At 34.7% G+C, this 13,396-nt stretch overlaps 1 protein-coding gene across 1 annotated transcript in view; it reads right to left on the bottom strand.

The window, feature by feature from the left end:
* LOTGIDRAFT_238609 (hypothetical protein) overlaps positions 1–13,329 on the bottom strand; it is a gene marked incomplete at its 3' end in the record, with an annotated part of 18,849 nt that extends 5,520 nt beyond the window's left edge. Inside the window, exons 1-12 of the mRNA XM_009050760.1 lie at positions 13,201–13,329; positions 9,900–10,057; positions 9,031–9,160; positions 7,394–7,527; positions 6,904–7,040; positions 6,572–6,655; positions 5,771–5,893; positions 5,201–5,428; positions 4,222–4,449; positions 3,455–3,688; positions 1,430–2,392; positions 578–1,090 (exon numbers count right to left, since the gene is read on the bottom strand). Of these exons, the coding sequence (XP_009049008.1) occupies positions 578–1,090; positions 1,430–2,392; positions 3,455–3,688; positions 4,222–4,449; positions 5,201–5,428; positions 5,771–5,893; positions 6,572–6,655; positions 6,904–7,040; positions 7,394–7,527; positions 9,031–9,160; positions 9,900–10,057; positions 13,201–13,260 (2,992 nt within the window). The 5' untranslated portion in view covers positions 13,261–13,329. The remainder of the gene's footprint in view (positions 1–577; positions 1,091–1,429; positions 2,393–3,454; positions 3,689–4,221; positions 4,450–5,200; positions 5,429–5,770; positions 5,894–6,571; positions 6,656–6,903; positions 7,041–7,393; positions 7,528–9,030; positions 9,161–9,899; positions 10,058–13,200) is intronic.
* Positions 13,330–13,396: the final 67 nt, after the last annotated feature.

The raw sequence follows: 13,396 nt of genomic DNA, 5'->3' as shown, positions 1-13,396 counted from the left end.
TTCAGTTTTACAGCAAGCCTTATGTCTGGTTCTTTATATGATCCAAATGTTACCAGAATATCTTTTATACCGTTGGTAATTACTCTTTGGTCTTTATCAGTTAAAGTTCCCCGTAATACAAGTGGTAGTTTCATCTCTACAATGGAATGGTGGAAAATTAGCTTATTGAGCTAATGATGGCGAACTACCCAATCATGCAGTGTGTTATTTTGTCAGGACAGTGGCATAAATCAACTAGTTCAGATTTCTAAGCACAAATAGAACACGATTAATTGAACAACATGCTTCATCTGAGCATAAATAGAACAGCATTAACTGAGAAGTTAAGCTAAATAAAGAACACCATTGAACTGTCCTGTATAGATAGCCATGACTTAGGTGATTATGATATCATTATAATAAGCCTCTGTGGATATTTGATCCTTCTCCTTTGATTGGCAATAATCTAAAGCAAAAAAGCTCTGGAATTCGCTGCCGTCTGGTATAAGATTATATTGCTTCCAGTCTTTCTTCTCTATTTATTTTTCGACAATTTTGTCAATATTACTCCAAAAAGAACGTATGTACGTTCACTTACCCATGGGTTTAATTAATTGCCGTCCTGTTGCGTCTGGTAAATCATCAGATCCTGTTGAGAATGGGGCGTTCGTGGGGGATGTCGTTGATGGAACTGGTGAACTTGTTTCAAGGCCAGATGTATCAGTTGTGAATGCAACTTCGATTATTCTTTCATTACAAGTTGGGCCTGTCCACTCGTCTGTGCAGCTGCACGTAAAGTTTGAAACGTCTTCCTCAACACAAGTACCGTTATTTATACATGGCGAATCTTCACATGGGGAGATTAAAGTGTCACATAACAGTCCTGTAGAGTAGGACTGACAGAGACACACGAAACCAGTCAATTGGTCCACGCAAGTTGAATTATTGGTACAGGGATCTGGATCACAAGAGTCGATGTTCTGTTCACATGACTTTCCTGTCGTTCCCTCAGCACAAATACAACTATAAGATTCTTGAGAGTTGACACAAGACGAGCCATCAGCACAATTATTAAACTGACAATGATCTATCTCACTCTCACAGTACTGACCTAAAAATAAATTTGATTCAAAGATTTGGCGTATCATTTCTAACATGTATTTTTTATTAGATGCTATGTTCTATGCTGTCAAGTCTGAATTCTTGAAAATCGTTAAAAAAGTAATAAGGAAACCCTTAATTAATCTATTAATCGTTTTAAATGTAAACAAAAAGGGCCCGTTTTTCAACAAGTCATTATGGTAGTCGGTAATGGTGGTAATAATTCAAGAAGCAGCATGTCTTGAAGAAAAGAATTCGCCATTAGCCACTGTAAAAGTGTCTCGTATACCTGTAGGTTATATGATATTCGTACCTATCTAAGATAATATAATATCGCTCGTATACTAACCTGTAAACCCAACCAAACATTCACAGATAAAGGAATCCACTCCATCTGTACAACTTGCAGAGTTCTGACACAAGTTCGCCTCACAATCATCAATATTGATATCGCATCTCTGACCAGTGAAACCAACATCACAACTGCAAGTGTAGTCATTAGACAACGGTACACATGTCCCGTTACCACAAGGCGAATCTAAGCAAAGATCTGTCTCACAGGAAATTCCAACGAATCCATAGTCGCAGCTGCAATTGTATCCATCCGACTGTCTGATGCACATTCCGTTGCCACAAGTGGCTACTTCACAATGATCTATTTCACATGCTGTTCCAGAGAACCCAAGATCGCAGCTACAATTGTATTCATCAGACTGTCTGACACACGTTCCGTTACCACAAGTTGCTCCTTCACAATGATCTATTTCACAGGCCGTTCCAGAGAACCCAAGCTCGCAGCTACAATTGTATCCATCAGACTGTCTGACACACGTTCCGTTACCACAAGTTGCTCCTTCACAATGATCTATTTCGCAGGCTGTTCCAGAGAACCCAAGACCACAGCTACAATTGTATCCATCAGACTGTCTGACACACGTTCCGTTACCACAAGTTGCTCCTTCACAATGATCTATTTCGCAGGCTGTTCCAGAGAACCCAAGATCACAGCTACAATTGTAACCGTTAAGACTTCTTACGCAAGTTCCATTCCCACAAGGCGAATCAGCACAAAGATCTGTTTCACAAGATACCCCAGTTATACCAGGATCACAGCTACAATTGTACCCATCAACCTGCCGTACACAAGTCCCATTTCCACAGTCTGCATATTCACAATAGTCCATCTCACAATATTCTCCAGTAAAACCAGTATCACAAAGGCAACTGAAGGATGCAGGTGCGTCAACACATGTACCATTGTTTACGCAGCTGTTATCTTTACAGTCGTCTATATCTACTTCACAATCTCTTCCTGCAGAAAGAAAAGTATAGTGATCACAATTTGTCACCCGTTATCTCTCAATCGTAAGGTCAGTTTTGCTGGAAATAAAAGGGTCATCACGGTCATCAACATCAACCTCACAGTCTGAACTTAACGTCAGTTTAGTCAAAATTAGACCGTACTTTTGATCCGTTTTTTATTAGCTTTTATTTTTAATATAGCCACTTCAGTTAGGGTCTAACGACAGCCCTCTTGAACGTTCATTAACCTTTTGACCTAATTCAATGACGTCTGCTTTAACCAATCGAATTTCTACCCTTTCCAGTGCTGGTATTGTTTGACGAGGTTAGGTTAGGTTAGGTCAAAAATTTAATTTGCGGAACACTCAAGAAGGCTGTCGTAGACCTAAACTGAATTGGCTATATTAAAAACAAGACCTAATGAAAAAAAAAAAAACCGAACGAAAGTTTGGTCTAATTCTAATTAAATTGAACATAGCGTTAACAGAGTAATGGTATTGCATATCTTTAAGATGGGTGTAAAAGTAATTACTGGCTCATACGAAACTACGTATGGGATTCTTACATGGAAATATCACACACGAGCCATACGTGGTTCCGCATGTTACGGACTGTGAAGATATCGATGAAAAACCGGATATCTTAAAAGGTCGGTTTTTATTTATTATCCAAATCTAATGGACTTAAAGAAACCAACTGACAGATTGACAGTTTTAAGCTTGAATGCTCTACGTTACTATAAGACTCCAGCCTCCAGAAACTGGGAGCAGAAATAGGAGACAGACTGACTCAATGGTAGGAGGACTGTCGAGGCTAAATTCCTCTGTGGAGGCGTTATAGTCGTAAACCTCTAATGGAACATCAGAGTGGATTCTGCCGAGAAAATTTTTGAAAAAATTTGATACAATCTGGCAAAAACGTATAAAAATTATATTTCTCAATTCATTTTTAAAAAAAAAGTGAGGATACAATTGGGGGTGCAAACCATTATTCTAGGGGCGCAAATCACGAAACCCCACCCCAACGATAATCATGATAATGATCTACATGCTTTATGTTAAAATACACATACCAGTATAACCGAGTGAACATGTACAGGAATATTCATTAATACCATCTAGACAGCTACCATTATTCTTACACGGTGACGACAGACATTCATCAACATCAATTGCACAGTTATATCCCTCATATCCTGGCAGACACTGACATGCGTAGTCATCAATTCCATCAATACAACTTCCGCCATTTTGACATGGCTGAGAGTAATATTCACAGTCATTAATATTTGTCTGGCATTCCTTTCCTGAAACAATAAAAGCAAGAAAGGTGATTTGACAATCACATAATAATATTCTCATTCCTTCTATAGCGTTGGTACTTTACATGACGTCATTTGCGTGGTTACGTCGATCAAATGGCGACTGTGGGTTCCGATCTCGATTGGCGTGCAAAAGTTCGATGAGGACCAAGGACCAGCTGGTAGAAAGGATCCTTAACTGTGAACCTAAGTTGTTATCCTTGTAAAATATAGTTGTTTCTTTCTTTCTTTATCAAAATTTAAGGTTAGCCCTTCAAGATGAAAAGTTCAAAGATTAAGAGAGATGGCAGCAACATCATACATGACCGCGTATTCTCGATATTCAAGGGTCTTAACACTCTTTCAGTGATATCCTAGCACTCGTTTCAAGACCAGGTAATCCAGATGAAAAAGCACGCTTATCTTGGGAATACTTTACAATATTCGAATGGCTTCTTCTCTGGTTTGTCAACTCACATTTAGAGAGTTCACTTATCTCTCCACATTTTCGTATTTTATAATATATCAATAACATTTACCTGTGAATCCAGTAGGACAAGCACAGAAATAATCTGCTATCAGATCCAAACATATTGCTCTGTTGTGACACGGATTCACTTCACAATCATCGATATTAATTTCACAGTTATCTCCCTTCATGCCTTGAGAGCAGATACACGTGTATCCATTTATAAGATCGATACAGGTACCGCTATGTCGACAAGGTGAATTTTCACACTCATTAATGTTGGTCTCACACTGCCCACCTGTTCCAGATAAAAAAAATATAAACGATGATTAGCCTACTATGGATTAGAGTCAAGCAGCAAGTGCTAATTTTCTCCAGAAAGTTTGAAAACAGTGAATGTTCTTCAGTGAATCAAATAAATGTCAACTAACACCAGACATCGCCTGGGGGGTTTTCAGCAGAATATATTCTATACTATTTTTAGTTTAATTAAAATAAGACCCAACTTCCGTTTCGTTTTTTTCATTAGTTTGTTTTAGTAAAGCCACTCCACAGTGGGGTCTAAAGACCAGAGTCTTGAACATTCGTCAAATTAACCTTTTGACCTAACCTGATGACGTTTGTGTTAACCAATCAAATCTAATTGTGTCAATTCGGAACATCCAATGAAAAGGCACGTTTTCTTTTTTCACTTTCAGTGGACTAAATAACTAGTCTTTAACTCCTGAAAATACACCTTTCGATGCTTCACAAGATGCCAACACTGGAGAAGGCTAAAATGTGATTGGTTAAAGTAGGTTAGGTCCAAAGATTAATTTGACGAATGTCCAAGACTTCGGTCGTTAGACCCTACTGAGTAGTGGCTATAATAAAAGTTTGGTTAAAGATGCACATTATCACAAAAGAAACGAAGCGAAAGTTGGTTCTAATTTTAATTAGACTGACTATTGTTCAGCATAGTGTATATAATTTGTAATTCCCGAAACATGAATTTCGAGAGTAGTCTATTTATGGACAAGAGACAAAATGGAGAATAAGCCACAGCTTACCAGTAAAGCCCTCTTGACATTCACAACGATACTCGGCTACTTCATTTCTGCAGACACCATTATTCTGACATGGTGATGATGAGCATTCATTGATATCCAGTTGACAATTTGTTCCAGTCCATCCTTTAGTACATTGACATGTATAATTAGCTACACTATCTACACACAGTCCACCGTGTAAACAGGGACTACTTGCACATTCGTCAATGTTGACTTCACATTGAGCACCTTAAATTTAAGAAGTATCTTGAAGTGTGTCAACAGATGTTCAAAGATTTGAGTTTACTGTTAGTAAATAACCTTTACTACTTATATGCCAAAACCCATTTGTTGGGTCTATTGCAGATTTGATGAATAAAAAGTAACATTTAACATATATTTAGATATTCTGTCAGATACGAAACGAACATATAGATTCAATCACTGAAGTCGATACAGAAATGACAGCTCTCATCATCTGGTCATCAGAAAGTTACCGCTGTGATCATCAGGCCAAATATACCAATTTGTATGATTTTAAACCCCCACCCACACTTATATGGTTGAACCTGACGATGAATTGGACATTACCTGTAAAACCTTTTAGACATTTACAAGAATAATTCAGATGTCCATCTAAACAAGTACCACCATTACGACATGGGTTTGATTGACATTCATTGGTTCTTACAGCACAGTTCCTACCAGTATAACCTATAATAATAGAATTCAACAACCCATTCAAACCAGGGTTCAATTAAAGTGATATCGCATCGCTTTTTGTTACTATAAATACACTCTTTGAGATCCAATATTTCCTATGATTAGCCAAAATCAAAATTTATCACAACGAATCAAATCAAATTGTATATTTTTGAGGAAACTTTTGTCGGTCTCTACATTCGCTAACATCATTGGCAAGATGGGTCTGAAGGCTGCAATTGATATATTTTGAGCTGCTACTGATTTTTTTATGCAATATGAACAAAAATTAACTTCATTAACGACCTATACTGAAATTTGTTGTAATAGAGTGCTAATCAAATTGATCCAAACCAGCATGCTAGTAGATAACGGTACAATTTGTCAATTTTTTAACCTACTGATGCTGATGCTGATGATGATAAATAAGAAGACGAGAGTAAAATGAAATATAGTCTTATGTCCTTCTTCTCTTGGTTGTGCAAGAAATCACAAAAATTTTTAAGAGGGAGGTTTTGGCAGGAAAGAAAATATTAGCATATATATTTTTTTATTTTCAAAATATCGAGGGATCTTTATCGAGCAAATTCTCCAGAATGCAGGGTAACGGTTTATTGTCCCATCCGAATTAAGCGTTCATATACATCAACATCTTTCTATGTCATACGAAACTACGTCTGATTTTTTTACCTGGAAATAACACAAACAAGCGTAGTTCACAACCATTTTGAATCTTTTCCTCGAGGTAAAAAGGTTTTAATATTTCAACAAAGCCTTCAAATCAGATTTAAAGCCATTTCTAAACTTTTCAATATGATTCTAAGACTTTCTAAAAAATCGATTTATTTAGTCGAGGCAGATATTCAAAATGGTTGTAAATTGCGTTCGTGTGTGTTATTTCCTTGTAAGAACACAATATGTAGTTTCGTATGCTCTCTATGTGCACCCATGCTCGTCCCTTCGTCCCTGTCCATATAAGCACATTTCCTCAACATCATTGTGGTATTGTATTTTCTTCTTACCTGCAAGACATTTCTTGGCTCCAGTAGTTTTATCACAAGTATAAAATCCCCACATATTGGAGGAAGCTTTACAGTAAACGCTACAATCTGACCCATAGTAATCTGGTAAACATGCTGACCATACATTCCCTGTTAATCTACAACCAAAATAGATATGATTATCAATCCAAATGTTGTTCTTGGTGACACTATTGGAGCTACTCAGACGTGCAGATAAATTCTTTGGTTATTTTTTATTCAGTTGGGATAATACATCTTGAGACTATGCCATAGGCCTACATAAAAAAAATACATCTGTAGAAATAGGAAAAGAAAGTCTAAGTTAGAGGAATTATGCGATTTTCATACATTACTAGTACTTCTGAAAATTTTTTTTAACATAGTTAAGATTCAAATCTCCCCCCCCCCCCCCAAAAAAAAATGGCGTACTTGTCCCTTTAACTGTATTTTGGTACCTTGTACATTCTGTTAGATTTTGAATTAAACTTACACGATTCTATTGCTGAGCATGATATATTCTGATTTACCAGGTGTTAGGTTGATATTTTTATAAAGATAGCCAACATAATCGTGAGAACTACTATCATCAACATCCCAGACACCAATTTTTACTCTAATACTTGACTGGAATAAACATACCAAATTATAATGGCGGAAACTTAGATTAGAGGGGTTCTCTGCCACATTTATTTTTCGAATCCATTGTATGGGTGAACAGGAGTGCAATACTTTGAAAACAAAGGGCTAGAATCTTGCAATCTGAAAGAGTATTCTTTCAATATTAGTACATATTTAGAATAATACAACAAAATTTCAAGAAAAAAGTGTTTATTCTTGGACCTTTGGTCCCCATAATATTGTTCCATAGAATATATCCTCAATACATTAACTGTAGAGCGATACATGAAATACCACTATTAGAATAGTGTTCAATAAATCTTTTGTAGAGCGATACAGAAATATCACTGTTAAATTAGTACTCAATACATCAAGTGTAGAGCGATATAGAAATACCACTGTTAAAATAGTGCTCAATACATCAATTGTAGAGAGATATGGAAATACCACTGTTAAAATAGTGTTCAATACATCAATTGTTGAGTGATATAGAAATATCATTGTTAAATTAGTATTCAATACATCAATTGTAGAGCGATATAGAAATACCACTGTTAAAATAGTGCTCAATACATCAATTGTTGAGTGATATAGAAATACCACTGTTAAAATAGTGTTCAATACATCAATTGTTGAGTGATATAGAAATACCACTGTTAAAATAGTGTTCAATACATCAATTGTTGAGTGATATAGAAATATCACTGTTAAATTAGTATTCAATACATCAATTGTAGAGCGATATAGAAATACCACTGTTAAAATAGTGCTCAATACATCAATTTTAGAGAGATATAGAAATACCACTGTTAAAATAGTGTTCAATACATCAATTGTTGAGTGATATAGAAATACCATTGTTAAAATAGTGCTCAATACATCAATTGTAGAGCGATATAGAAATACCATTGTTAAAATAGTGCTCAATACATCAATTGTAGAGAGACATGGAAATACCACTGTTAAAATAGTACTCAATACGTCTTCTGTAGAGCGATACAGAAATACCACTGTTAAAATAGTGCTCAATACATCAATTGTAGAGCGATATAGAAATACCACTGTTAAAATAGTGCTCAATACATCAATTGTAGAGCGATTTAGAAATACCACTGTTAAAATAGTGCTCAAAACATCAATTGTGGAGTGATATAGAAATACCACTGTTAAGATAGTGCTCAATACATCAATTGTGGAGTGATATAGAAATACCACTGTTAAAATAGTGTTCAATACATCAATTGTAGAGCGATATAGAAATACAACTGTTAAAATAGTGTTTAATACATCAATTGTAGAGCGATATAGAAATACAACTGTTAAAATAGTGTTCAATACATTAATTGTAGAGTGATATAGAAATACCACTGTTATAATAGTGTTCTATACATCAATTGTAGAGCGATATAGAAATACCACTGTTCAGGTATGTTCAGGTTCTGCTTTAATATTTCTAGTCTTGTTCTATCAGCTATAAATTGGTACATATCTAGAAGTAGTCATACTTACTGGGATACTGTTTAGGGTAAATACCATAGGATTCCGGACACCACCAATAGAAGAACCAAAGTAAATATAATTTCTGTCAGGAACATCTTTGGTGGTTATTTTACCGTATTGACATGATGTTATTCTATGGCTATGGAGAATTAAAAAAACCCACACATTTTCTAGAAACATTTGGTTATTTAATTACCAATATTAACAGTGTCAAGTTATTACGAAGTGCGTCTAATACCTTGGCTTTACTGAGCTCTTTTTTGTATCACAGAATGTAGCTATTTAATTGAATTGTACTGTAGAGAATAAGCCTATCAGAACCCTTGATATTATGGCTAATGGTTTACAGATTTCGGTAGCGAACATTCCAATCGAGTCGCTACATTTACAAACTGATGTGTGATACGAGAAAAAAGCCTTATGAAGTCAAGGTTACGACGGAGTTCGTAATAGCTTTTTTGTCAATGTTATCAGACATATGGGACGTAAAACTCCCTTCATTTCATTTCATCAGACATATGGATAGTTATTATTTTAACTCGAGTCTCATGCATTGTTATTAGATACTGGCATTATTGAGCAGTAGTTTGCACAGAGATAATATGTCACGTAATAATGTAGATTTTAGAGCGTTTATGATGAAATTTGAACCAAGGATAGACAGTTGGTAATTTAGGGGAGCCATTGTGTTATTCTTCCGCCCCCTACGGACCTTGATAAATGGGAAATTTATTCTACTTTTACACTCAAAATTGTATTAAATGCAGCCTAGACTAGACCCGTCCCCACCCTCCTCAGTCAATGAATTCCTCGCTACGACACGGAGGTTAGACAATAGAGATCATATACAGGTAATTGATGACACATCCAATACTTACTCTCCATTGACCTTGTCCAAACAAATCTCAAATCTATGGTCACATGCAGATCCACAGAATATCCATCGTCCGTCACAGCAATGTCCATTGTTGCCCTTACCTCCGGGATTCTTAAACGTCCGTAACTGAACTTTTATCACCCCTTTTGGGGTCACTGCCTGTAATTAAGAAAAAGAATATATTTAGCATTTCAGACTCGATATACCATATTATGAGTTTTATTAGCAATGTGAAATCGAGATAAAAAAAAAACACATTATAACTTTTATGCTTTTATTATTAAAGTTTATTGGGAAACCATACGGAACAATACAAATTATTAACAATGTTTATATGGAAATCATACGGAGAGTACAACTTATTAAAAATATTTATTTTGAAATCTTGATGAGAATGTGAATTATTAACAATGTTTATTTTGAAATCATACGGAGAGTACAAATTATTAACAATGTTTATTTGGGAATCTTGTGGAGAATGTCAATTATTAACAAAGTTTATTTGGAAATCATACGGAGAGTACAAAGTATTAACAATGTTGATTTGGAAATCATATGGAGAGTACAAATTATTAACAATGTTTATTTGGAAATCACATGGAGAGTACAAATTATTAACAATATTTATTTGGAAATCTCATGGAGAATGTCAATTATTAACAATGTTTATTTGGAAACCAAACGGAGAGTACAAATTATTGACAATGTTTATTTGGAAATCATACGGAGAGTACAAAGTATTAACAATGTTGATTTGGAAATCATATGGAGAGTACAATTTATTAACAATGTTTATTTGGAAATCACATGGAGAGTACAAATTATTAACAATATTTATTTGGAAATCTCGTGGAGAATGTCAATTATTACAATGTTTATTTGGAAACCAAACGGAGAGTACAAATTATTAACAATGTTTATTTGGAAATCATAAGGAGAGTACAAATTATTAACATTGATTATTTGGACAGCCGACAACTTGTTAAATTATTAACAATGTTTATTTGGAAATCATACGGAGAGTACAAAGTATTAACAATGTTTATTTGGAAATCAAGGTATTAACAATGTTAAATGGAAAATAATACGGAGTGTTAAATAAAACTGACGATATTATTTGTTAAAAATGTTATATAACCATATTGAAACTGTAAGTATACTAACCCTACTTCTATGAATAAATATATTATACTTCAAAGAAAAATGTAATGAATGATATCCGACGGATAATGTAAGTGTACCGTGCTCTTTATATTAAAGGGGATGACGCGTCCAATTGTATCATTAGTTGACACAACGTGTGGCTTTTCAGATTACCATTCAGGCGGCCATCGCCCTTTCATTGCAATCGGAAACGTCTAGTCAAGTGATAGCCAATCTAGTCCAATACTTGACCTAAATAATATTGTCATATCTTATATATCATATCCTTAGATCCTCTCTATGATTAATGTGTATAAATAACGTTTTATTAGGATTTCCTTTAGCAGAAATAATTTAGTTTCAACGAATTTTTTTTAAGAGAGCAGTACTACATAATTGGTGGACCCCCCCCCCCCCCCCCACCCCCCTCCTCCACCTACACTCTCGCTTGTATATCAAAACTTGACTATACTAATCGAAACGTTCCTTTATGGGACTTTACTTCAATCGAATTCCCCCCACTCCCATTTTCAACAATTTATATTCATTCAAAGGGCTTTATGAATAGTTTGCTTAATTTTACTCTAAAAAATCCATCTTTAAGAAGTAAAAGATTTACAGGCTAGCTATCTTAAAAAAACTTTTGTCAAGTGTTTCGGACTCAAAGATTGTCATTAAGAAAGCCTTATCTCAATATTATGAGACAATTATCTCGAAGACAAAGGTCAGTTTTGCACCCAATTCAAATAAATCTTAAATACATATAAACTTTAGATAGCAGAATAATAGGCCTGTCGTAGGTTAAAGACCTAACGTTATATAATGCTGCATGTTTTTTTTATTCCAAAAAGGGAGTAAAATGAATCGGATCGGAGTTTTACGCACTTCTTTGTTAAATCATTTTTTTACAAACATCAAACATTGTAGAAAAAAATGAAAAAATCCAAAGATATCGAATCTGCCTGGTTTAATAGATATATATTGGGCGTTTAATAAAGATGGACAGCGTTATAAACTGAGCGTTTGATAAAGATGGACAGCGCTATATATTGAGCGTTAGATAAAGACGGACAGTGCTATAAATTGGGCGTTTAAAAAAGATGGACAGCGCTATATATTGAGCGTTAGATAAAGACGGACAGTGCTATAAACTGAGCGTTTGATAAAGATGGACAGCGCTATATATTGAGCGTTAGATAAAGATGGACAGCGCTATATATTGAGCGTTAGATAAAGACGGACAGTGCTATAAATTGGGCGTTTAAAAAAGATGGACAGCGCTATTTATTGAGCGTTGAACAAAGATGGACAACGCTATATATTGAGCAATGGCGGTAAATTTGACGTTGAAGTTGCATCAAGAATAACTATAGCAATAAGCAATTATTGTATGGTTATAATTATGATAATGTTCACCCAACGGTACAAACAAAATGATGCTAACATTATGGTGTGTTCAAAAATTATACTAAAATAATTATGCAAACATTACAATGCCAACATAATGCTGTATAAGAATAAGGATATCAATATAATGGTACCAACATAATTCATACCATAAAGTAGATTAATACTAACATAATGAGACTAACATAATGTAATGATGATACTAACATAATGTAATGATGATACTAACATAATTCTTAAAGTAATTGTAAAGAGATTTCTAGCTGAACGTCTGTGATTCCTGCAATTCCACTAAAACTAAGCGTTTGATGACGTCATTAGTCGCGAAGGGCCTATGTTATAGAGCAAATTTTGTGATTAGTGACGTCATTAAACACTTATTTTATGTGGACATATGATACACATAAAAATTTAGAAAACCTCTGGACAATCTTTTTAAATAATGCTAGCAGATAATGGTAAAAATAATGGTACGGACATAACAATAATGATGCCTTAGTTTAAACGATGCCAACTTAATAATATCCAAATAATGCTTACGATGGCACAAAATGATATTAAAATAATGCTACTGCCATAAGATTTCACAAAATGATAATAATGGTGCCAGATAATCATAACGATGCCAACATGGTGATATCAAAATAATGGCACTGATAAAACGCTGGGAATAAGAAAATAACAAGAAATAAAACTATCATTAAGCTACTTAATTCCAATGAATCAAAAAAATGGAAAAATTAGTTACTTACCGGAATAGACAGAAATAGTAATCCCAAGACAAGGAATGAATAAAATAATGGTGCTACCATACTGATGACATGTGGAGCTAGTGTTAAGACAATGTTGAGCTCACAATAATTTTAGCAGCTATGAAGATGGTGTTACATGTGTTAATTATGATCCGTCTCCTGCCACATGTATATAGTTTAAATTAATTATATCTAC

Source organism: Lottia gigantea (genome assembly GCF_000327385.1).
Source record: "Lottia gigantea unplaced genomic scaffold LOTGIsca_154, whole genome shotgun sequence".
Classification (NCBI taxonomy): domain Eukaryota; kingdom Metazoa; phylum Mollusca; class Gastropoda; family Lottiidae; genus Lottia; species Lottia gigantea.
This window is presented reverse-complemented; position numbering and strand designations above follow the sequence as displayed.